General features: G+C 42.5%; 1 protein-coding gene and 1 long non-coding RNA gene across 4 annotated transcripts in view; one reads left to right on the top strand and one right to left on the bottom strand.

Moving 5' to 3' along the window:
* Window positions 1-27084, top strand: part of LOC147380240 (uncharacterized) — a 679399-nt gene that overhangs the window by 193993 nt on the left and 458322 nt on the right. The gene's annotated exons all lie outside the window — the stretch shown is intronic.
* The window catches only part of CXADR (CXADR cell adhesion molecule), a 65089-nt gene that overhangs the window by 32876 nt on the left and 5129 nt on the right, over window positions 1-27084 (bottom strand). For all 3 annotated transcript variants that reach the window (XM_086322028.1, XM_086322035.1, XM_086322022.1), the window contains exons 2-3: window positions 7802-7968; window positions 1386-1590 (exon numbers count right to left, since the gene is read on the bottom strand). In XM_086322028.1, coding sequence (XP_086178154.1) covers window positions 1386-1590; window positions 7802-7968 — 372 coding nt within the window. The remainder of the gene's footprint in view (window positions 1-1385; window positions 1591-7801; window positions 7969-27084) is intronic.

Raw genomic sequence — 27084 nt, 5'->3', positions numbered from 1 at the left:
CCTGGGTGTTCATTGGAAGGACTGATGCTGAAGCTGAAACTCCAATACTTTGGCCACCTGATACGAAGAGCTGACTGAAAAGACCCTGATGCTGTGAAAGATTGAGGCCAGGAGGAGAAGGGGACGACAGAGGATGAGATGGTTGGATGGCATCACTGACTCAATGGACATGAGTTTGGGTGGACTCCGGGAGTTGGTGATGGACAGGGAGGCCTGGTGTGCTGCGGTTCATGGCATCACAGAGTCGGACACGACTGAGTGACTGGACTGAACTGAACTGACCTGCTCTAAGTAAGTCTGGAATCCGACACACTTAACCCCTGCTCAGTTCTCTAAATTAAAAGGAACAAAAGGTAGAAGTTGATGTGAGGGAGACTTGTGCAGATGAGTTATTTCCAGGGATATGGAAGGCAATTTCGGCAGTTAGCATTTCCTATGTAAAGTGGGTCCCCAAGTATCCCCCAAACCTGACACTTTAGGTCACACGGGAATTTACTGTCATATAATAGTGCCAGACTGTTGAGATTCTCTACATGGCAATGCATTGTACTTTTGGGCAAAGCTACCACAGCAAGATTTGAGAAGTATATTTCTGAGCAGTACCTTTCAGAGTTTCTCAGTTTGCAGGGCTTAAGGGTGCTTGTGCATGACCACAAAATCTAGAGAAGGATAATAAACTTTTCAGTCTATGATGTTCACAAAGCAGCTTATACTTATTCTTCTTCTTAACTGTCCTGGAGAGCTACATCCTAGTGGCCATCTGTCTAACCTCCTTACTTTTAAGGATGAAAAAAAAAAGCATCCCATGATGCTCAGAGAAGTTAAAGGACTGTCTGGGGTCTAATGGCCTTACCCCAATTCAATATTCCAGCTACCATATTCCATCTCCTCTACTCTAAATACTCCAATTATTCATCATAGAAATCTCATTTATTCCTTGGGATATGCAGTTTGATAAAGCTTAAAGCACACGTCACAATTTTGAGCTGAATGAGACTGCATAGAGATTTAATGATTATCATTTTTATGCTTCAAATATGTAGGCTGAGGCCCAGGCAATGAAGAGGTTCTATTTAATTCCCAGGGCAAACCTGAGAACAAGGCAAAAAGTCTGGATCCCCTACCCCTGCCTTACAGTTCATCTCCCATATCACAGAACTCCTTCATTTACTTTCAAATGCTTTCATGAACTTCACGAAGAAGCTGTTCACTTATTTTTTCTATATAAGAAAAAAAATTGCCAGCTTTATGCTATTTGAGGACAGTGTGTCAAATATTTAAACGTACTACCCTAGAATTCTAAGTTCTGTCTCACGTAAATGCTGCTACTACAGTACTGTGATCCCTCACCCTGTTAATAAGTAACACTGATACAAATAACTTACCAAGAACTGTCAGCTGAATCTTCTTATTTCCAACACCAGGAGCTTTTTTCACTTTGCACTGATATGTGCCAATATCTGACAGCTGTAAATTTGTCACATTTATTGAAGCATCACCAGATTTGAGATCATTACTTGTAAAATGTACTCGTCCTTTCAGGTCTTGATAGTAGTCATCATAAATTTTGTCTCCGGAATATAAAATAATCTGAAAGAAAGACAAAATAAGAAAATGAGAAAACAAGCAAGCAAGTGAACTCCCTGTCTTGTTAAAGGAGTTCTAGATACAACACAGTACTGTAGGGATCCAACAAAAAAAAACAAGAACACAATATCCTGAGGAATCTACAATTATTCAAACCACAGGTTAAGAAAACGGAAGGAGAATGTGAGGGCGATCTGTTTGCGACATCTGTCAGCCCACTGATAGGCGGGGCTGATTCAGCTGATCTGGCTGGCTAGATTAGCCCCTCCCTCCCTCACCACTCCAGGAGCGCCCCTCCTGAAGCTGCACATTCGGTGGGAGATGAAGACCATCCCCGATAGAGAAGGATCGGTCTTCAGTCAAGGGTATAAAGAGTACCTGTGCTCCCCTACTAGAATCTCCAAACGAGCTCTCAAGAAAACGGAAAGAGGCCAATATGATCCTTAAGTATGGTCACTCGTGGTCATTACAGATAGGGAAACCAAGACCCGACATGATTAAATAATACAGCCCTCTATGCGAGCCATTCGGTGAGACCCACAAGTGCGTGGATTTGTGAATTCTTATACACTGTTTTTCAGCTGCCTCAGAGAAAGAAGTATGCCAATCAACTGTATAAAATCAGGTTATCAACCACCATCACTACTCCCCAAAGAGGGCTTATGATCATTTACCTGTGGAACTTCAGAACAGTAACAACGACAAAGACATTTTTTTATCTTAATATACTAAGCTGGGGGCACTTGAAGGTTCCAGGCTATAACATATAAAATCATAAACCTGTTAAGATGTGTCTGCCCAGCCTGGTTAACAGGACCTTCCAATTAATCTTCAGTGACTAAAAGCAAAGACCCTTCCTAACCTCACTGAGTTTTCTGAACCACTGCTGTAGGCTTTGATTCATTTTTAACTATCACTAAAATTAATTTATTGACTATGCCAAAGCCTTTGACTGTGTAGATCACAATAAACTGTGGAAAATTCTGAAAGAGATGGGAATACCAGACCACCTGACCTGCCTGTTGAGAAACCTATATGCAGGTCAGGAAGCAACAGTTAGAGCTGGACATGGAACAACAGACTGGTTCCAAATAGGAAAAGGAGTATGTCAAGGCTGTATATTGTCACCCTGCTTATTTAACTTATTTGCAGAGTACATCATGAGAAACGCTGGGCTGGAAGAAGCACAAGCTGGAATCAAGATTGCCAGGAGAAATATCAATAACCTCAGATATCCAGATGATACCACCCTTATGGCAGAAAGTGAAGAGGAACTAAAAGCCTCTTGATGAAAGTGAAAGAGTAGAGTGAAAAAGTTGGCTTAAAGCTCAACATTCAGAAAACAAAGATCATAGTATCTGATCCCATCACTTCATGGGAAATAGATGGGGAAACAGTGGAAACAGTGTCAGACTTTATTTTTGGGGGCTCCAAAATCACTGCAGATGGTCAGTGCAGCCATGAAATTAAAAGACGCTTACTCCTTGGAAGAAAAGTTATGACCAACCTAGATAGCATATTCAAAAGCAGAGACATTACTTTGCCAACAAAAGTCCGTCTAGTCAAGGCTATGGTTTTTCCAGTAGTCACGTATGGATGTGAGAGTTGGACTGTGAAGAAAGCTGAGCGCCGAAGAATCGATACTTTTGAACTGTGGTGTTGGAGAAGACTCTTGAGAGTCCCTTGGACTGCAGGGAGATCCAACCAGTCCATCCTAAAGGAGATCAGTCCTGGGTGTTCACTGGAAGGACTGATGCTGAAGCTGAAACTCCAGTACTTTGGCCACCTCATGAGAAGAGTTGACTCACTGGAAAGACTCTGATGCTGGGAGGGATTGGGGGCAGGAGGAGAAGGGGATGACAGAGGATGAGATGGCTGGATGGCATCACCGACTCAACAGACATGAGTTTGAGTGAACTCTGGGAGTTGGTGTTGGACAGGGAGGCCTAGCGTGCTGCGATTCATGGGGTCGCAAAGAGTCGGACACAACTGAGTGACTGAACTGAAAATTAATTTAAATACTTCCTACGTTTTATTCACTCATGAAGTCCTTCATTCTGGCCATCTGAGACCCAAGGGCCAAAGAGCAATAGTACCAAACTTAAATAATAATCAGAAAACTATAGCATACATCCTGCAGACCATTTAGCTCGTATGTTCAGTAAGATCAGAACTGGCATTATGTGTAGGAATTTCTCCAGAGCACAGACTTGGGTTTTCTTTCATGACCTCCTCTACCATGTTGACCCTGCTCCTAATTCACTGAAGATCTTCTGGATACATATTAAGAGTCAGCACTGAGGAAGCACCCAATATCAGCTTGCTAAGTAAATAAAAGCGGTTGAAGGGTCCACAGCTGACTTGCTCCGTAAACACAAGCCATCACTTTATTTGCTCCATCTCTGCCCACATCCAACTGTCAACAGCTTCAACAGCAGTACTGAGAACTCCTTAAGTGTATCTTCCTCTGTATTAACCAATGGACTCTCCTGTTGTGAAAAGCCAGGAAGTGCAACCCATGATACTTTGAACCCCTCATTTTCACACACACACATGCCTTTCTAGGAGGCCCTAGTCATCAGTCCTTAAGTTGTGTCCGACTCTTTGCAAACCCATGAACCGTAGACTGCCAGCATCCTCTGTCCGTGGGATTTCTCAGTCAAGAATACTGGAGCGGATTGCCATTTCCTTCCCCAGGGGATCTTCCTGAACCAGGGATCGAACTGGAGTCTCCTGCATTGGCAGGCGGATTCTTTACCACTGAGCCATCTGGAAGCCCAGGCTTTCAAAGAGGGCCTGACAAATGTGTCTTCACAGTCAGTCATTTTTGTAAACTAACTTGGTCATGTTCTCATGAAAAAAATTTTATGAACAGTAGCTAAGAAATGGGGAAGTAACATGTACCAGGCAACTTTGATTCCTCTTTACAGCCCAATGGGGATGGAGGCACGATCCATATTTAACCTTTTAACCCTGCGGAAGGCAGTGGCTGTCACAGACAAACTCTCTCAATCATACGGCTGCGATGCAAACCAGATCCATCCAGTCTGGCATTGCAGGCTGCCTGCATGAACATTTCTGTATGACTTGTAGACTCAGAAAACACTAAAGCATACAGTATTTTCAGAAAATTCTTATCACAACCCTGAAAAGCAGGTGTACCTGTTCTTAGTTTACATATGAGGAAACAGAGGCTTATGAAATATGGGAGGCAGTACATGATACTGCAAAAGATAATCCAGACGGGATCAGGGTGGGGGGTGGGAGGAGTAGTCAGGAGAGATCTGGGCTCAAAACCCTCACTGTGTCTGTTGCCAGCTATGTGACCCTGGGCATGCTCCTTCAAATTCCTGGGCCTCCTTTTCCTCCTCCTCGAATGTATAATGATCTTCATTCTGGGGTGTTGTTTTAAAACTTAAGTAGGTATATATAATTAAAGTATATAAAACCCTGTCCAGGGTTTATAAAGCATATAAAGCCCAGCACACGGTAAGTGCGTGAGTACATCATAACTGCTGATTAAAGAGATCACACAGGCAATGAGGAAGGAAATTTCTCCAGCCCAGGCCCCCATCACACTGCCTGCTAGCTTAAAAGAAGGATTTAGCGAGCGTTATAATACAGCTGTAATTCTGTGCGCACATCCTCCTATGCATCAATCTCTCCCTAACCCTTCTTTCTTTTGGACTTATTTACTGTGCTTTAGGTTACAGGCTGGTGTCTTAACCAGAAATGGACACTTCAGCCCAGCACCCACTATCACATCTGTCTCTCAGGTCCTGTGGACAGTGAGGCTGGGCCTCCCACTTAGCACAGAAGTCCTTGGATTCTCCTTCCCTGAATGGAAACATGAGGCTGCAGGACACACTGGCCTTTTTGGTCTCGAGAGGCGCCGTGTCACAGGGCTTCACCCCTGAGCCTTAAGCCAGGATCTGTGCTCTCCATTCTCACATCTTAACCATGGAACCAGAGTCCTAGATTCTAAAGGAGGTGGGCACTTCACTGGCAAAGGAATGAGGGGCGTGCAGGCGCTCAGGCAGAAGCCTGAGTTCAGGGTGTCGGCACTGTCATGGAAAGAGGGGAGGAATGAAAAGCAAGATGGGAGGGGGACAGGGTATCTGGGCTGAGTAGACAGGAGGAGTCAGGCTCAATTTCTTTTCCTTCAGGGAGAGAAGGAAGTTCTCATACCAGAATCAGGGTAGAGATATATCCTTGGAGGGAGTGGCCCCAGTCATTTACAACTCAGGAAAGCACCTTAATTTTTTCCTTCACGAAAACATCATGGGCACACTACTTGTATTTGCCAAAAACAGTTAATTACCTAACTGCACTGATTCAGCCACAGACTGCCTGGATAACCCCCTTTTTGAATATGGACAACATGTAAAAATTTCTCTTCCAAATATATATATATATATATATATATATATATATATATATATATAGTACATTACTCCAAATATTTGAACTTCTTTTTCTCTCCCTGGTTTAATAGTATTTGTTAACACTGTCGTATTTTTAAGTATGTCAGACAAAGCTGATATGAAGCATTCTAAATGAAGTGAAATATTATGGTACCATTAAAAGGCAAAGTGTGATACATTATTTGCAGACTGGGCTGAAATTGCGCCCCACAGGGTTAATGGAAACTGGTGACTAACAGGAAGTCTTGAGCTTGTCTTACAGAATAGCATACAAGAGAACAGCTTATAAAAACCCCTCCACTTGTATCCTGCCTTCGCTGACCAAGCGTGCCTTAATTATTTTTTTAATTCCTTGATCACCTTTATAAAAATGCCTCTGATTATGGGTCACAGAGTAATGGGGTTTTCTACATTAGGTCCCTGTTAAGGTGTAACTAGAAAAAATTCTGTAACAATACAGTCATCCCTAGGTAACCATAGGGTGGGGGGTTGGTTCTAGGACCTCCTCCCTTTTCCCCTTCCCTTCCTCAGATGCCAAAATCCACAGATACTCAGCTCCCTCAAGTAAGATGGCATACATATATTGTTGTTTAGTCACTAAAGTCGTATTCAACCCTTCTGTGACCCACCAGGCTCCTCTGTCCACGGGATTTCCCAGGCAAGAATACTGGAGCAGGTGTTGCCATTTCTCCAGGGGATCTTCCTGAACCAGGAATCGAACCTGTGTCTCCTGCATTATTAGCAAGTGGGTTCTTTACCACTGAGCCACCAGGGAAGTCTGACGTACTTATGAGATGGTAAAGCATGTGCATCCTCCCATATTTTTATCTAGATGACCTATGATGGCATCCCTGACATGTCACGCACATCCCTGTGGACTAACATGCCTGCTCCGTACACGTCTCCCATGCCCCCGGGCCACACACACTTCCAAGGCCAGATTTTCAGAACATTCCCAAGCTCCTCTTCTTCCTTGCAGCCTTCTCTAAGTCTGGTGACCTTTCCTTCCTCTGAAATCTGAGGTCACTTATCCATTATCCCATATACTTTATCCAGATTACCTTTATCTAGAATACTTAATACAATGTAAGTGCTATGTTAATTGTTGCTGGCATGTGGGAAGTTCAAGTTTTGCTGTCTGGAATATTCTGGAATTTTTTTTTTTTCCTGAATGTTTTCAATCCATGATTGGTTTAATCCACCAATGCAGAACTCACAGATCTGGAGGGCCAACTGCTATTTTGTTTTTTAAGGCATTCAACACACAGGATATTTAACTTGCAAAAATATGGGAAATAGACTGTAATAATATGTACCTTCACTCCTCTGTTAGACTTGACCCTTATACTGGTGATGGAATCCTTGTGTGAAACTTGGAAATTCTATTCTAACCTTTCACAATGTCCAGTTTACCCCGGCGCCCCCTGACATGTCACGCACTTCCCTGCAGACTAACATGCCTGCTCCCTACATGCCTCCCATGCCCCGGGCCACACACACTTCCAAGGCCAGATTATCAGAATATGCTCAAGCTCCCCTTCTTCCTTGCAGCCCTCTGTAAGAAGTCTGGTGACCTCTCCTTCCTCTGAAATCTGAGGTCACTTATCCATTTCACTCCATTACATCAGGGTGCTTACTTTCCAAGCATCTGCCTTTCTCCCCTACACTGCAAGCCGAGGAAGTCTCAGGCTTTCTTCACAGCTCCCCGTGTCCCCCCCACCTGTGGTATCAACACAGTGACAGACACCAAACACAGGCTCCCCGACATCTGCCGAGTGAGCAGCACTTACCACTTGATCCACCTTCTGATTATCAGCTGGTGACAGCAGCCACTCGATGTCCAGAGGCCCCTGGTCTTCCGGACCCAGGGTAAATTTGCATGGCAAATAAGCAGTTTCCCCTTTGGCCTTTTCAATCATCTGTTCAGGAGTAGTGATACTCAACCCTCTGGTGAAATCTAGAAAATGAAACACAAATGGACTGAGCATCTGCTCCCAGGCTGGCAGCACCCTCAGGACACCTCGACAGTTCAGAGGCACCACAGGGGGTGGGGGAAACAGGACTTTACTGGGGACCAGAGTAATGAAACTCCAACTCAGTGGTCCCAGGTTGTGTGTGTGCGCCTCTGTAGAAATAGAAATACTAATACACATCCTATTCAATACAATTTCGTTTCGGAGCACTGGAAACTTCCCAATATTATTTGGAATAACAGCATTCTCACATGAGTTAGAAGAACCTAACAGGATTTTTATTATCCAGGCAGGTGTTTAAAACTGAACCTGGCTAGAGTCTCTGAAAGGTCCGTCACATCAGTCTAATTCAAGGCCACATTAATTCATGCTTGCCATGGTGTCAGAAACACACTTGGAATTCCCATCACTGGGCACATGCTGACTGATGAATTCTGACACATTTTGTGTCCAGGCTTCTGGACACAACATAAAAATTTTTATTAAATTTGACTTTGTGACTTTTACTGAATGCTTAAACATATTTCTAAGCAATAAATTTTGATGACAATTCAAAAGGCGAAGAAACAGTGTCAATTTATATAGTTTTAAACATATCAAAATGTTGACCTCAATATTATCTATAAGACATTTCTTACTTTATCTCTTCCTATTTCCCTTCTGAAAAAGTCAAAGTTATTATATAATTTTAAGAAGACATCTTAAAATTCTGTAACTTATTTTCAAATTTGTATCCTATGAAACTTCCACTTAGATTACTAAGAGAATTAATGCTGAATACCAATATTTTAAAACTCTCTAAAAGCAAAAATAGATGTCCAGAGCTCCAAACAAAAATTCCAACATAGTTTCTTCTGACTGATTTTGTGAGATGGCTTAAACTCAGTACAATCCCATAAGAATTGAAAAAAATGTCTCCTCCTTATGGTTAATGACTTACTGTAACAAAACTAGTATCCATTACATGCATAAAAGATGGAACAAACTATGAATATAATGATGCTCTTTCTTACCTATAAGGGAAAAAAAATCCAGTTTAATTACACACATAAAAATAGGTCTGTTCACTACTTATGCCTTATAGTAAGACTGCAGTTTGAACAGCCAACGATTTAACATAAAATGTAAATTCAGTCTGTAAATGAACTATTACACAAAACTTAATTTTTTTCTTACTATTTACACTATAAAAGTTTGCTCAGCACCAGCCTGTCACTGTATGTTTTCCTTGTGATAACCCAACATTTTGTTATGTGTAAAGTCAAATGTGTAATGAATGCAGATCTGAAGTTTCAAATGCACACACTGGTTTCTGTTTAGCAGCTCTACCACTTTGACCTCTGCATCATCCGACCCTGACTTTCAGGGCTGAAAGATGACCCGGAAGGGGCTCCAAGTGCTAAGATGATGATACATGGGGCTTGCCTCTCTCCCCTCTACCCGCCTCTCCCCGTTAACAATGTAAAAATAAACACAGAGCAAAATTAAAAGTAAATCCAGTCCTAATTCTCCATAATGATTTCATTGCTGGTTTTCCAATGATACATTCCAACAGAACAAGCCAAAATGAAGAATTGTATTATCGGCCATTATATGATCCTTCCTATTAGCCCTTACAAGAGGCTTAATACACATGGATTATCAGCTGTAATAAAATGTTAGTAAGGCTGAAACCAATAGATTTAAGAATGAAAGAGAAGTTACATTCAAGACCGTTTATGTTCATGCACCATCCTAAGCTTTTATCACATTTAAGTGCACTTATCAAACAGCTAATTAAAACTGGACACATGGTTTCCCTGGTAGCTCAGGGGTAAAAAATCTGCCTGCCAGTGCAGGAGACGCGTGCTTGATCCTTGGTCTGGGAAGATCCCACATGCTGCAGGGCAACTAAGCCTGTGTGCCATAGCTGCTGAGCCTGTGCTCTGGAGCCTTGGAGCCACAACTGCTGAGCTCAGGTGCCCCAGAACCTGTGCTCCGCCACAGGAGAAACCACCGCAAGAGCCAGTGTACCGCAACTAGAGAGCAGCGCCCCCTGCTTGCTGCAACTAGAAAAATACCACGAAGCAACAGAGATCCAGCACAGCCAAAACTAATTTAAAAAAACAACAATAAACACTGGACACAGACTCTCTGCACAACTTCCCCTAAACGAGAGGCTGGCCTTGCTTTGGCCAATAGCCTGTGGCCTGAGTCCTGCTGAGCCTCCCGTGGCCAGGCTTCAGGAGGTGTTGCTGCCTCCACTCTGGCCCACTAGGACCCCTGCCACCTGCCACCATGTGCATGACAGGAGAGAGCTGAGGTGTGAGCACAGCAGCTACCAGTGCCCAACACACAGTCACCCTGGAACACAGGCCCAGCCCCACAACAGCCACCTGCAGCCCCAGGACTGAGCCCGGATAGGATCGTGAACTAACACATGATTGTTGTTTTAGAGCCTCTCAAGTTTGGGTTGGTTTGTTAAACAGCAAATATTAATGATACGCCATCCAAAATCTCTGATTCAGCCCAAATGAACTACTTACCATCCCCCAAAGTCCATACTACCCCAATCTCCATTTCATGTACACATTTCTAGTTTAGATGGTATGATTTGATACTTATGTGTATGCTGCTGCTGGTGCTAAGTCGCTTCAGTTGTGTCCGACTCTGTGCGACCCCACAGACGGCAGCCCACGAGGCTCCGCCATCCCTGGGATTCTCCAGGCAAGAACACTGGAGTGGGTTGCCATTTCCTTCTCCAATGCATGAAAGTGAAAAGTGAAAGTGAAGTCGATCAGTCGTGTCAGACTCATAGCGACCCCATGGACTGCAGCCCATCAGGCTCCTCCATCCATGGGATTTTCCAAGCAAGAGTACTGAAGTGGGGTGCCATTGCCTTCTCCGACTTATGTGTATAATTACAGCTAATTCTCCTGATTAATATTCAATTCTCTGAGTGAATACTTTCTATCATCTCTAATAACTCAGTTCCAGTCCTGCTTCATTCACTTAAGGCATTCTGCTATCTTTTCAGCCTACAATGATTTTTCTTTCTGCCTTTCTGGAATGCTCACAGTACTTTACTTTCTGCTATCTGTATTATCACTCATTTGGCACTCAGTGTATACTATTTTTTTATTTTCCCTTTTATAAACTTTACTGTGAAATTGACTCAGGCTCCATGGTTTTTGCCTCATCTTCCAGACATCAGTGAGCTTATCTTCCCATACCACCTTGTATGTTTAAGAAAAATTTTAAAATGTATACCCTGATTCACCATTAGCTCCATCAGGGTTTGGGGAAATTGTGGCATTTATCTCTTGCTGGGTTCCTTGCATATTAGTAGAAAATAAATGGTGGCTGGATTGTAAGTTTGATCAATTTTAGGAATGTTGAAAAAGAGCATTAATTTGTCAGCAGGTCCTATTTGAAGATCTCCTATCTACAGCTCCTGTAACTGTTGCCTGCATCTAATTGGCCTGGGAATGAATACCATAGAAATGATATAAGATAGAGAAGTCCATTTCAAATAAATCAAGACAGCTCAAAATTATGGAGGCAAAATATCTAAGAATGAAATTTGCTATACAAAAAATAATTAAAACCTAGTTACTCTGTGCTTCAAGTTTTTATTTTATAAAAATCAAATGGAAAAGTTAAGAGGCATCGCTGAGACATCTAAACTGAGTAAAACTTGCAATCCTCCTAATTCATGTTCTCAGCACTGACACTACCATCATTAGAATGAAATGTAACTTTGTTCTCATGATAGTATCATCCACTCTTTCCTGTTTGATACATAAAATTACTTCTCTTTCAAAGAGTATCTTAGAAAACAGTTACATGTATATAAAAGTGATCTGGATAGACAAATTGTTAGCAGTTATTTTTCACAACAGAGATTTTAAGAAGGATGAGTTTCATAATGAGATTTCCTTAATATGTATACTGCTATAAGAAATTTTAAACAGACTCTTACAGACCTGCAGTACTTCTTTTTCCAAAAATGTTTAAAACATTCAACTACTCTTCATTGTGTTACACTAGAAAGGAATTAAAATCTCAGGATGGTACAAAACAGTTATTGGGTTTCCTAGCAACTCTGAAGGGGCCTCTCGGCATGCAGGCATGTTTTTCAATATTGATGCATGCATCAGTCACAAACTGTAGAAGACAAAGGCAGACACTTGGTCTCATGTAGCGTCTCTGGATATTCTTAATACTGCCCAATTCTATGTATGCAGCACATGAGGGATAATTTAACTCGTAAACTACTTTCAAGTTCAAACATGATCTCTAAACTAAATCACGTAACAAACCTTCTTAACAATTTTACTCAACCTTATATTCAGAGTGTGATGAAATACAACCTTATATTCAGAATGTGATGAAATAGGTAGCACATGATCAACCCAAAGTGTTTGCAGAGTCTTGTTAGTAAGAGCTCAGTACTGGATTATGTAAATAAACTAGCTGAGTCATGTCTCTTTTTGGCAGTGACTGAAATAACATCTCCCAGTTTTCTGCTTGCTTTTTCTAATCTCCAAATTCCGAATTCCTGCCGTGCAGTGAGCAGGCTGAGCTCAGATTCCGTAACACGTTCAGGCCTCTATTATCTCTCCCATAGGCTAAGCCTGAGGTCTTCCCTGCACCCACTCTACTTCATTCTAACCATCTCCATACTTCACCCAGTGTTCACTACACATTGCTTTTTCAACTGTATCACTGCCTGGTCTGAAAACCTCTGTGGGTCCACACTAGCTCAGATGCCTTTATTCTCCTCAGCACCCTTTATGACCAGGCACCTCCCCACCTTTAGCTGCTCAGTACCCCCACTCTCCGTGTGTACCTCAGCACTGAGCACCCACACACTTTATGACACTGCCTTCCCTGATCAAGCCCACCTTTTAGGGCAATTATGTTAGTTTGGTCTCAGGCCAGGCCCTTCCCCAGAAAGCATTCTTTGTGCCCAATTAAGGGGCCCCCTGGTGATTCAGTGATAAAGAATCTGCCTGCGATGCAGGTGACACGGGTTCGATCTCTGGGTTGGGAAGATCCCCTGGAAAAGGGAATGGCAACCTACAGTCTTCTTGCCTGGAGAATTCCATGGACAGAGAAGGACCTTGTGATCCTTGTGATCCCAAAGTCAAACATGACTGAGCAACTAAACAAGAGACTGAATCCAATAACAGCAGTCCAACAACTGACAAGCCAATGCAGATTCATACATGCCCAAAGCTCCTAAGCAAGCACGCACTGCCTCAGAAAGACACACAGTAAAGAAGCAGCCTCAGTAAAACAGGATAAGTGCTCGTGATGGAGGCCTTATCGGTTGACTGACTGACTGGATAAGGCCTCCATCACGAGCACTTACCCTGTTTTACTGAGGCTGCTTCTTTACTGTACCCACTCCGGTGTTCCTGCCTGGGGAACCCCGGGGATGGCGGAGCCTGGTGGGCTGCCCACCAGGTGGGGACCAGAAGGCCCATAGCCCCCCAGGCTCTTCTGTCCAGGCAAGAATACTAGAGTGGGTTGCCATGCCCTCCTCCAGGGGATCTTCCAGACCCAGGAATCAAACCCACGTCTCTTATGACTCCTGCACTGGCAAGTGGTTCTTTACCACTAGTGACACTTGGGAAGCGCTCTTTTGCAGAGAAGAAGCCAATACTGACTCCATGTTGGAACTGTTTCTTTAACTTGCTTTTGTTATTATAACCAAACAGAAAGGCCTGCCCCTGAGACTCTTGGCCCTTCGCCTGCCTGTTAAACTAGAGTGCCTTTGTTCAGAACCCTGTCCACCTGTGCATGGCAGGAAGGAATAAATTAACACATCCCTTGCCTGAGGCTTACTATTCTAGGAGATGTTTCCAAGATTAATGGTATTTTTACTTTGCTTCCTCACCTACCCCCATCTCTGATCTACAAAAGAACCTGGTATCCACACCCCGATAAAATGGTTATTTTGAGGCACTAGCCTGCCATCCTCTGTCAGCCAGCTCCCTGAATAAAGTCTCTTCTTTGCCTCAACTCCTCCTGTCTTCGATTCATTGGCCTGTTGTGCAGCGAGCAGAGCAAACTTGGACTTGGTAACACTTCCTACCCTACACCCTAGGTGAATAGTTCACATTTGACTTAGAAGCCAAAGCTTCTTGATTATCACTGATTTCCTTTAGCGGAGCAAAATTTCTAGTGCTCAGGTTAAAAATAAGGAAAAGAAAAGCTACGGCATAAGCATGTAGTTCCTTTGTGTAAGAGGAAGGAAACAGAGTCTACCTGAATGAAAGGTGTTCCATTTCAAAGTAGTGAAGAAAAATTAACAAGGTGTGGCTAAAAGCCAGTGAAAGCTGGTGAAAATAAGTTAAGGTCTTTTTCTATCAGAGATGGAATCACAACAGCGAAGGCATTCTGGTCAGGGGCCAATCATCAAAGGAAATCAAAGATACCAGAGGAAGCACCGAAGGGCGAAGACAGAATTAAGTGCATACACACCGTGGAGCATCTGTGTTTGCACACATTTCCCTTGTCTGCAAGGCCCACCTTCTCCCACTGAAAGCACCTGGCAGCCATTCAACACCTCTCACCAGTGGCCTCCTCCCCCCAGATCCCCGCAGGCAGTGTTAATTGCTTCCCGCTCCCGCTCACAATTACACAATCTGCTCCTCTACTGCATGCACGGAGCAAGTTCCCACCCTTACCTGAGGGCTTCTTCGAAGGCTCAGGGGTATAAAGAATCCATCTGCCAATCCAGGACACTCGCAAGGCGCAGGTTCCACCCCTGGGTCGGGAAGATCGCTTGGAGGAGGAAGTGACTCCCCACTCCAGTATTCTTGCCTGGGAAATCCCATGGACAGAGGGGCCTGGCAGGCTCGGACACAACTGAGCATACACGCACACCCTTAAGCACACACTTTCAGTTGCTTAACAGGGTCCCAGGGTTTCATCTCTGGAGGGCACGTTCCAAGCCTTATTCAACACACCCTGGACCTGCCTCAGAAGAAACTGCTTAGTTTAAGCACAGAGCAGGAGTTCTCGGCAGAGTGAAGGTGAAGGAGCTGTTTGCAAGAGGAATGCTCATGGGAGAAAAGATCATGAAACCTTCTGGGAAAGTCATGGGAAGGAGGGCCATGGGCAGACTGTGTATCTAGCACAGTAAAGGAACAGCGAAGCCACTGGGGATGCATGGAGCTCAGAGGGAGCTGAGCAAACCTGATTGTATGCTAACAGGAGCAAAGACTGATACTTATTGCTTTAATATTCACATCACAAGAAATATTAGCTGATGTGATAAGAACTTAACATGGATTCAACTATATAGTTATGTTGCGTGTAAGTCACTTCAGTCGTGTCTGACTCTTTTCGACCCCATGGACTGTAGCCTGCCAGGCTCCTCTGTCCGCGTAGTTCTCCAGGTAAGAATACTGGAGAGGGTTGCCATGTCCTCCTGCAGGAGATCTGCCCCATCCAGGGATCTCTTACATCTCCTGCATTGACAGGTGGGTTCTTTACCACTCGTGCCACTTGGGAAGCCTGTAAATTTATGTTAACATGAAAGAAAGATGACATTAAAACTTTAATTTGTGAATATTCTAAAATCACAACCCTTGTGGCTCAGCCAGTAAAGGGTCCACCTGCAATGCAGGAGACCTGGGTTCCATCACTAGGTTGGGAAGATCCCCTAGAGAAGGGAAAGGCTACCCACTCCAGTATTCTGGCCTAGAGAATTTCATGGACTGTATAGTCCATGGGGTCACAAAGAGTCGGACATGACTGAGTGACTTTCACTTCACTAAAATCACAACTAGGGATGAAGAAAAAGTTGCTTGTCTGTCTTGCAACTACCTCCAGAACAACATGAAGCAAAATGAGAAAAATGTTATACACTTATGCATGTTTTCTCAAAATATCTGGAGTCATTTCAAAGACATAAACAAAAAAGAGAAACTAGGAATAAAAATAAGAGTAATTTAACTTCATTTTCCAAAGGTCTGGCATAATTCTTTGGTTGCTTGAAAAGGGGTATGATCTTAGTGTCAATTTTTATAAAGAATTTATTTGATATTGACTTTTGTGAGAAATATCAAAAATGTCATAAAGGTTACTATTTTAAATAGAGAAGACATTCAGTTGTATTGCTTAGTTCAGAATATGGAGTTCAGGAACCTTACATAAAAACACAGAAACACTCAAAAACGATTCATTAGGGCAATGTTAAAAAATAAACTGGGAAAATCAGGAAGTGGTATGTTTAAGAAGTTGATTGGGACAAGTATAATTTTGTTGTGTATGTCTGATTAACAAATACTACAAATCAGATGTCTGGGTTAGCAAGCAACTCACTGGGATGCTTTAAACCCTGTTTTAAATATTGCAAAAATGCAACTGCCAAGCTATTTAGACCCTTTCCTTGACCTTAAATCTAAACTGCCAATTTCCTTCTCACCAGGGAGCTGCTTTGGGATTAGCATGTTAAAAGTCACCCAAATACTAAGGGTTTCTTTTTAGGAAAGAAAAAGAAAAACTTACTATGCATTAAGGGTAGTTAACTACTCCAACTAGGCCTTTAAACATTGCTCAGGAAGAGAAAAAAAACACTGGAAGGTAGAAATCACCCTCCTCGCTGCCTAGTGTGTGTGCTAGTCATTCAGTCACGTCCAACTCTCTGTGATCCCATTCCCATGTGTTACTCAGTACAGGGTGTTAATAGGTACTGTTGAGCTAAGAAAATAATACTGAGAGTCAGAGAAGTTAATAACAATGAGAAACAACATTAGGTATACTTATTTGCTTTTCTATGCTGTTTTTTTAAAATCAACTCTCAGCTCCCTACCCTCAATGAGTAATCAAAAAGCAAGTGCCCAGAAAATAAACTGAGATGGAAATAGGGAAACCATCACCTTAACCATAAATAGTAATGAGCAGTGACTGAGTACCTATTAAGTGCCAGGGTTAGTCGCTCAGCCGTTTCTCACTCTTAGCAACCCCATGGACTGTAGCCCACCAAACTCCTTTGTCCATGGAATTTTCCAGGCAAGAATACTGGAGTGGGTAGCCATTCCCTTCTCCAGGGGATCTTCCTGACCCAGGGATTGAACCCAGGTCTCCTGCACTGCAGGCAGATTCTTTACTGTCTGAGCCACCATGGGTGTTAGATTATGTGCCAGGCACTTTTCAAAATATTTTATACACATTAACTCCTTCAAATCTCATAACAACTCTGAGGGCGTTACTACTATTATCTCAAGCAGTGACGAAACAGAGACAATAAGAGGTACCTAAGCTACTAAGTGCGCAAGATACAAATCGAGGTAGACTGGCTCCCAAGCCACACTTACCCTGCAAGTAGAAGTCTATGAGTCAATACCCCTGGACATTAAGAGATTTCCTTTTAAAAATCACTACAAAATAATACAGTGAGTACATTATTAGACCCCCTTTCAGTCACTGTGGTGGAAGAAGGTTTGGGATTTTCGCTATTCCCTTCCTATACTAGATTTCCAACAAGACATCATTTTCGGTAGCACAAAGTTCAGGAGTATGGGCTGACCCGTTTTTAAAATGAGATATACCAGACTAGGATCTGTTGTCAAGTCTGTCATAAAAAAAAGCTCTATCACTTTGGACATGTTGTTTCTCTGGGGCTCAAACATAAATTAAGGGTGTTAAACTAAAGTATCTCTTTCAGATCTAAATACGTCCTAAGTGTAGACCATCAATCAAGCAAGCAACCAACAGGAAGCCTTCCCCCAACACCCATCCCCTCCCCTCCCTGCACAACTCCATGCCGGCAGTGACAGTTGTCTGGGCTTACCTCGCAGCAAGTGCAGACATTTCTGAAATATGAGCAAGCGAAATTGTGCAAGCAGTTCTGCCTACAAGTAACACGGGCTCTGAAGTGCGAGCTGCGCTATAATTCAAACCGAGGTTACCAAATGCTTGCAGGCGTGCGTACTTAGTCACTCAGCCATGTCCAACTCTTCGTGACCCCATGGACTGTAGCCCACCAGACTCCTCTGTCCACGGGATGTTCCAGGCAAGAATACTAGAGTAGGTTGCCATTTCCTACTCCAGGACATCTTCCTGAACCAGGGATCAAACCCAGGTCTCCTGCATCAGCAGGCGGATTCTTTAGCACTGTGCCATCTGGGAAGCCCTACCAAATGCTTAGGGAGAGCAAGTTTCTAGTCTTTTAAGTATTGATGTTTTCTACTATAAAGTGAGCATTAGCAGGAAGAATGCTTACTTCCACATAGAGATTAAATACAATAATGCATGTAAAGCTCTTAAGTATCATCCTTTCGATAAACAGTATCCAGTATGACAACTTGCTGTTGTCTTCCAAAACCCATCATTCCTACTAGGAAATGAACTCATGTAGTGTTGGGAAGGTATCTTTTATCCCTCACACTGAGCAGCACCTTAGATACAGAACTCAAAATCTGTTATGTAAATAAAGGACACTGACTTGTATATACTAGATCTGGCAATCAGAACCTCACTGGCGACCTAGACCAAATCTGATTTTTTTTTTTTAATTAAAGGCTGCAGGTGGGGGAGGGATATTTCTAACTACAGAAGTTGAGTATGTGAGCAGAGACAGAAATGACTGCTATTTTGAGGAACGTGGCTCTTAAGAGTAGGAGAAAAATAGCACTGTGATATGTCATCAAGGAAAGGTTGTTTTGAAGTGAGAAATGTAGAGCATGTTTATAAAGTCAGAAGGAAAGGGGAATGGGAGGTTACATACAAAGAACACTCAGAGACTGAAGGAAACAATGAGACCTAGAAAAAAGGGATAAGACAATTTTAAATGAGATTCGAGGGAAGGACATTTCTTCTGCTGTAACAAAGGACAGACATGGAGTATTTACCTAGAATATAAGAGGCAGAAAAAAATGTGGATAGAGAATTCCAGAAAAACAGCTACTTATGCTTCATTGACTATGCTAAAGCCTTTGACTGTGTGGATCACAATAAACTGTGGAAAATTCTTAAAGAGATGGGAATATCAGACCACCTGACCTGCCTCTTGAGAAACCTGTATGTAGGTCAAAAAGCAACAGTTATAACTGGACATGGAACAACAGACTGGTTCCAAATTGGGAAAGGAGTACATCAAGGCTGTATATTGTCATCCTGCTTATTTAACTTACATGCATAGTACATTATGAGAAACACTGGGCTGAATGAAACACAAGCTGGAATCAAGATTGCTGGGAAAAACATCAATAACCTCAGACACGCAGATGATACCACCCTTATGGCAGAAAGTGAAAAAGAACTAAAGAGCCTCTTGATGAAAGTGAAAGAGGAAAGTGAAAAAGTTGGCTTAAAGCTCAACATTCAGAAAACTAAGATCATGGCATCTGGTCCCATCACTTCATAGCAAATAGATGGGGAAACAATGGAAACAGTTACAGACTATTTTCTTGGGCTCCAAAATCACTGCAGGTGGCAACTGCAGCCATGAAATTAAAAGATGCTTGCTCCCTGGAAGAAAAGCTATGACAAACCTAGACAGCATACTAAAAAGCAGAGACATTACTTTGCCAATAAAGGTCCATCGTCAAGGCCATGGTTTTCCCAGTAGCCATGTATGGATTTGAGAACTGGACGTAAAGAAAGCTAAGCACCAAAGAATTGATGCTTTTGAATTGTGATGTTGGAGAAGACTCTTGAAAGTTCCCTGAACTGCAAGGAGATCAAACCAGTCAAACCTAAAGGAAATCAGTCCCAAATATTCATTGGAAGGACTGATGCTGAAGCTCCAATACTTCGGCCACCTGATAGGAAGAAGTGACTCATTTGAAAAGATCCTGATGCTGGGAAAGATTGAAGGCAGGAGGAGAAGGGGACAAGAGAGAAGGATGAGATGGTTGGATAGCATCATTGACTGGATGGACATGAGTTTGAGCAAGATCTGAGAACTGGGGATGGACAGGGAGGCCTGGCATGCTACACTCCACGGGGTTGCAAAGAGCTGGACACAACTGAATGACTGAACTAAGAGAGGCTTTCGGAGACTGGTTCAAACCTTTAATATGTGAAAAGGAATGGGAGAAGAGTTGAAAGACTGCAGAATGGTACCATGAGTCCAACGGAGGTGAGCTGATAGCTGATGAAGAGGAGCAAAGACATTTATCCTACTATTTTTTGGTATGATAAATACCATTTTATATCATAACATCATACCATTTTTTTCTAGTTTATATATATTCGAAATTTGCCATAATAAGAGTGTTTAAAAAAGAAAACTACAATGATGTGGCACTACACACTCACCAGAACAAAATGAAGAAAGGCCGTGATTCGGAGCCAGTCTCGTCTCTACAGAAGGGAGTGTCAGCTGGTACAATTAATTTTGGAAAATGTCTAGTAGCATCACCTAAAGCTAAACAGATGTGTAACCAAGACCCCAGAAATGCCATTCATAGTTACTGTGTGCCCTAAAACACGTGGCTGAGAACGTCATAGCCAGATTTTTCATGAGAGCAGAAAACTAGAGGAAAAACATGTCCGTAACAGTGGAATGCGTAAATCAGCTGTGGTACAGTCACATGACAGAATACCGTATGGCAGAGCGAATGAATAAACTAGAGCTACCCAACAGAAACAACTGTACAAACGTGACAGGAAGCCAGGTTTAGGCAGAAAAACATACACCGTATAATATAATTCTGTGGATACAGTGTCAACGCCGATCTACACCGTTAGAAATGAGAAGACAGTGCTGGAAATGACTGCAGGGGGCATGAGGGGACTTTTGATGGTGGGTTTTGTTCTATCTCTTGACTTGGGTTATAACTGTATAGATGTGTCTGCTTTGTGATAATGTTCTCTCACTGGTAAATAATGCTCTAAACTGCATGCTTTTCGGGCTTCCCTGGTGGCTCAGACAGTAAAGAATCCGCCAGCAATGTGGGAGACCTGAGTTCAATCCTTGGGTTGGGAAGATCCCCTGGAGGAGGGCATGGCAAGCCACTCCAATATTCTTGCCTGCAGAAGCCCCATGGACAGACGAGACTGGCGAGCTGCAGTGCATGGGGTCACAAAGAGTTTGACACAACTGAGTGACTAAGCACAGCACAGCACGCTTTTCTACGAGTGAAAGAAAAGAAAGAAAGTGAAGTCGCTCAGTCATGTCTGACTCTTTGCGATCCCATGGACTGTAGCCTACCAGGATTCTCCGTCCATGGGATTTTCCAGGCAAGAATACTGGAGTGGTTGCCACTGCTTTCTCCAGGGGATCTTCCCAACCCAGGGATGGAAACCGGGTCTCCCGCATTGTAGGCAGACACTTTACTGTCTGAGCCAGCAGGGAAGTCAAAGGTTTATTTAAAAATGAATTTTAAAAGGTGAAGGAATTAAAGCAGAAAATTTGTCTTTATTTTGTCTTTGTTAAAAAAACACGATGTTCTGGGAATTCCCTGGTGGTCTAGTGGTTAGAACTTGGCGAGCTTGCTGCCACTCCTGGTCAGGGAACTAAGACCCCATAAGCCTCTCTGCGGGCTCCACCTGTTATATTTCTGATGCTTTATAAAAATGTACTTTAAAAAAACTGTAGCCAAATGGACAGTAAGAACAGTGGGCTGAAGGGCTGGCATACAAGGTGAAGGGGGAAATGGGTTGGAGAAGCCAGTGGGTCCTCAAGAGAATAATCAGAAAACCATATGGTTTTTACATCACATAGCACATCTGCCCTAATCTGTACCTGTTTTTCTTTATTTATTCACTTACTTATCTACTCATTTATGGTCTTATTTATTTATTTTATTCAGGATTAAATGCCAGTCACCCTCCTCCAGACTGAAGCTTGCCCACAGTATTGCAACGACATCTTCCTCCTGTCTCCAAAAGAACCTACTGCCATACCTAACGCACATGTACATATTATTTATTCCCCCAAACTTCTTCCATGGCGATTGTGGTCCTGTATGAGAAACTGAATATGTAACTTATAAATCAGGAGCACTTAAAGCACAAATTACAATGTAAAGCCAAACGGGAGAGTCAGGAATGTGAGCACAGATTTTATCTGTGGAGCTGGACTGCGACCCACTCCTTCCTCCTCTCCTCAAGGGCACACAGACAGACTCATCTAAGGAAAGGACAGAAATTTCATTTCTTGATTAAAATTAAGTCTCAGCCTTTTTCAGTCTATGTAGTATACTACTTTCCTCATGTTCTCTAATACAGAGATGCTAATTTCAGAATTCTCTGGCAAAACAAATGCAAATTGAGTATTTTGCATTATGGGTAAAGCAGATCCGTTGCCATGGTGAATATTTTCATCACCTTCAGAGAATAGTATGTATCGCTCCATTTTAAGAAATCTGCCTTTGCCTCCTTGCTCAAAAAAACCTCAGGCTCTCTTTTCTTCCTTTAATTAACATGAAAGAGGAAAAAGTGAGTACTTGGCAAAAACAACAACAACAAAAAACTCAGGTGAAGTGTCTTAGAGAGATCACAGAAAGTAAAAAAGCAAAGAGATTATAGCAAAACAAGCAAATAAACTGATCTTACGAAAAACCGTGAAGTTAATAAGGAAAAGGTTACCAAAAAAAAAAAAAAAAATTCCTGTTGTAAGTATATTTAACTTGACTGCTTCAATCTTGGCATGATTTCCTTTCTAATATCCCCAAATGAATTCAAATTTCCCTAGCAACCATCACCAGGGACCACTTACTTCTGATATTTCCATAAATGCATTTATTTTCCTCAAAGGCAAGCTAAAAATATTATTTTCCCCCTATATTTGGTTTTTTCCCTTATACCTAAAATACAAATGCATATAACTATCAAATAAAGACAGTTTTTATAATTCTCTGATGATTTTATGAAACTAAATATGAAGTGAGACTTTTATTTAACTTGTTGCCGATAGGAATATTATGTGATACAAATATTTTAGATAAAATCTCATGACAGCAATTCTAAAGGCACTTCCTACTGAAGAAGCTGTTCTGATGGCACACCACACCCATGCTATTTTAATCAGTAGCATGTTCCGAAACTAAATACAGTGGAGGGTGACTGGAATTAAAGCTCCAGGTTCTAGACCTCTGCTAACCAGTGTGGTAGCCACACCCGACTACTGAGCACATGAAATGTGGCTAGTGCACACTGAGATGTGCTGCAGGTAAAGTACAGACCAGATTTTGAAGACTTAGTATGAAAAAAAAAATGTTATTGATGTTCAGTTGGACCACATATAAAATTAATATTTTGTATATACTGGGTTAAACAAAATTAATATTTAAATTAATTTCACCCTTTTCCTTTTCACTTTAAAATGTGACTACCAGAACATTTTAAATGACATATGTAGCTTGCATTATGTTTCTACTAGGACGGCACTGTCTGGACCGATGCCATAATTTATTAGACTTAGGCCTTGGCTTTATGACTTGATTCCTGTTACAAAAAACAAAAAACAGTGTCCCTCCTACTCATAGGCTGTCAGGAGACTGGATTCAAATGAGATGCGTGTGAAATTGTCTTTAAAAACACAGTAAGATACTCTTCTAGCCCCAAGTCACCAGTTCCTTCTCTAAGTCTCAGATTTCACGTTGTACAACCAAGTAGGTCAAAGAGTCTTCTCAATTCTTACTGTAGAACTATCCAGCGCACAAAACACTTGAAAGTTTTTGTCTGGTTTATTAAAGAAAACCCCCCTGGGAATCGCCTGTTATTCAAGAGTTCAAAGCACTCTTCACTGGGGAGTCTGAGAGACTGAGGAGGGTCAACTCGAGTCATTCTAACAATTCAACAAAGATGTGGTGCAGCACGTTTGATTTCACTGCATCTGCATATTCCTTGAGATTCCTTGAGAGCATTTTTATTGGTGTTTCTTCCTTCGGAGAAACCTCTAAAACTCACATGGAACATACAGTGACGCTATGGGGAAGTGAAAAGGGAACCGTGATGAGTTCTGTTGCTTCTTCTCGAAATCTAAACACAGTTTTATTGATACTTTTTAGAAATAAATGAAACAAAGTTATTCCCACTCCAATCTGTAAAGTACCCTTGAAAGAATGGAAGTGATTTAATAGTCTCTAAAGAAAAGTGCATTGTCTCAGTATGTAAACACGGGTTAATGTGACTATTAATCCTTTTTCTCACCAACTATCAAAGGACAAACTGAACTATGTCCCCGATCTCACACCCACCCTAAAAATAGGCTGTTACTGTCCCTTATCCTACCTTCTCTTGTTCAACAGAGCAGGCAATCATCTTTTCTTCTACCGGAATCCTGCCAACTAAAATGAACTGCAAATACTGCTGAGTCAAGCAAAGGCCTTTAAGGCTTAAACTTCAACTGGCTAACTCCTTATTAGCAACCAGAAAGGGTGAGTCCATGAGGGGAGGGAAAGTCTACAACCAGTGGAAAAGGACTAAAGAGATAAAATGTCCCTTTAAGTCACCATCTTGCCACTCAATGCAGAAACATTTTCAACTTCCTGCCTATTTTCTTTCGTGTGGAGACAGTAATGGAGTCAACAAACTGAACAAATTACAAAGAACACCGATAACAGGCTCCCAAGAGATCACCAAACCAGGAACTACCAGCGTCCTGCATAGATCACTGTGCCAGGGTGAGTGCCCCACCCCCTCACTCTCTGCCATTTGTAATTTCGGCCCCACTGAAGAAATTAGATAGAAGATAGAGGAGCCAGAGCTAGAGAAGGTGACTGCTCTTTACTTCCACTTAGCATCACACTCTTAACAATCTAATTTCAAAACCAATCTAACAATTATTCTACAACATTATTTTCTTTAGAAATGCAAGGTACTTCAGTGGTGGTCCAGTGGGTAGGACTCCGTGCTCCCAATGCAGGGGGCCTGGGTTTGATCCCTGGCTGGGGAACTAGATCAGTGTGCATGCCACAATGAAGAGCTCTGGAGACACAAATAGGATCCAGCAAAGCTAAAATATATAAATAAGTGAATATTTTAATAAATCATTTAAAAAGCAAGGTGGATGAAAGACAGTAAGATAAAGCCATAAGCTCATTCTAGTTAACTTTTAATTATTTTTCAGGCTACCTAAATAATTAACTACTTTGTGCTGTGTGCTTAGTCGCTCAGTCGTGTCCAACTCTTTGTGACCCCATGGACTTTAGCCCACCCAGCTCCTCTGTCCATGGGGATTCTTCAGGCAAGAATACTGGAGTGGGTTGCCCTGCCCTCCTCCAGGGGATCCTCCCAACCCAGGGACTGAACCCCGGCCTCTGGCATTGCAGGCAGATTCTTTACTGTCTGAGCCACCAGGGAAGCCTGTTAATTACTTTAATAATTATCAAATTAAAGTTCACATCCATTACTTGCTGGCCACCAAATGAAGCAAGGTAAAGGAATACTTAGGGAGTTCAGGAAGGTCTGTACACACTGCTATATTCAAAATGGATAGCCAATAAGGACCCACTGTATAGCAGATGGAACTCTACTCAAAGCTCCGTGCCAGCCTGGATGGGAGGGGGTTTGGGGGAGAATGGATACACATACATGTATGGCTGAGCCCCTTCGCTGTTCACCTGAAACTACCACAATGTTGTTAAATGGCTACACCCCAATACAATATAAAAAGTTTGAAAAAAGCAAAAGTTCCCAGTCTCAACTCTTGCCTTTACCTAATTACTTACACTTGAGTATGAAAGAGGAAAGGAGGGACTGAAGGGAGGAGGAGAACAGGCTGCAAGCAGAGGATTACGATGAGACTGGAGGAGTAATACAAATTCACCCCAACACTGCCCACGTGGCAGAACTGACACAGAAAGCAAGCCTGTGCAGGACATGGGGCCCACTGCTCACCTCTTCAAATGATACACCCATTCTGGATCTTCAAATGCTTTTGCCCCTGCTCCAGGTCTCTTCTGAAGCCAACAAGCACAAATTCCTGCCTGGTCCATCTTTCCCCATTTATTCACTCAATGAGAAACCACTTAGAAAGCTATTTCAACCATCTTAAGAGATGGCAATACTCTTTGAACTACGAGTGGTGGCTGGAAGGATACAAGTGACCTAGAAACATGGGTGTAAGTTGGGGAGAGAATAGGAAAAGTCAAGTAAGGTGCCTAGATTTCTGCCTGGGGAGTCTGATGGCTGAAAATGCCATTTAATGTGCAAGAGAACAGTGGTGTGGAGACAGGTTTGACTGATTGGTGGTGTCTGTGCGAAGTGTAAGCAGCGCTGTTGAGTGAGTGGTTTGACGTTATGGGCAAAGCTTCGGGTGAGTGAGACCAGAGACCACCTGGAGGCTGTAGGGACAGAAACTGGTCACTGAAGCCAGAAACAGACATTTAGGCAGAGGGAGGAGAGTGGATCTGCTAAGGATGATGAGGGATGACTCAAGGGGAAAAGAGCTTAGTCAACAGAGCCATCCTCGCTTTAAGAGGGTGACAGTGCGACATGTCCACTGTGCGATGCAGCCACGGCGGCCACTGCAGTTTCACAGGGGGAGAGGGGGCTGAAAATGAGCTTCTATGGGAATGAACATGAAGGAAGTCACTGGAGTCAGCAAATGCAGCAAACTCCTTCAAGAGATCTGGTGGAGAAAAGAGAGACAGGGGAGTGCTTAAGGAGGGATATAACGGATATAAGGGTTGAGGGCATGTCAGGAAGGATATTCAAGCTTCCTTAAAGTTGATGGGAATCCCTACATAAGAGACAAATGAGATGGGAAGCCAAAGGGTTCAGAGTCCTGAAGTGAGTGTAAAGAGGAATACACTGTTTCAAGGAAGAATCATGTGAACAAGGTTCCAAGTGGGGGTGGTTGGAAATGAGAGTTCTAAATAAACAAAAAACACCTACTGTATAGAACAAGGAACTATATTCAGTACCTTGTAATAACCTAGAATGGAAAAGAATATGAAAAAGTGTATGTGTATGTGTGTGTGTATAAACACATGCTTTATTAAACATACACTTACAAGTTAGAGCCCTCATCTGCTGGTTTCCACATTCTCCCATGGAGTCTGCTACGTCCCCTGAAATTAAGGCCACATGTGCAACAGGCACTGTTTGTGTGTTGTTGTTTTTACTTTTTTGTGTTTGTCTTTTGGTGGCATGTGGGATCTTAAAAGGGCTTCCCAGGTGGTTCAGTGGTAAAAGAATCTGCCTGC

This window comes from Bos grunniens, chromosome 1 (genome assembly GCF_055505025.1).
Source record: "Bos grunniens cultivar Pamir isolate PY7600 chromosome 1, Bosgru_T2T1.0, whole genome shotgun sequence".
Classification (NCBI taxonomy): Eukaryota; Metazoa; Chordata; class Mammalia; order Artiodactyla; family Bovidae; genus Bos; species Bos grunniens.
The sequence above is the reverse complement of the archived record's forward strand: the minus strand, read 5'-3'. Positions and strand labels throughout refer to the sequence as shown.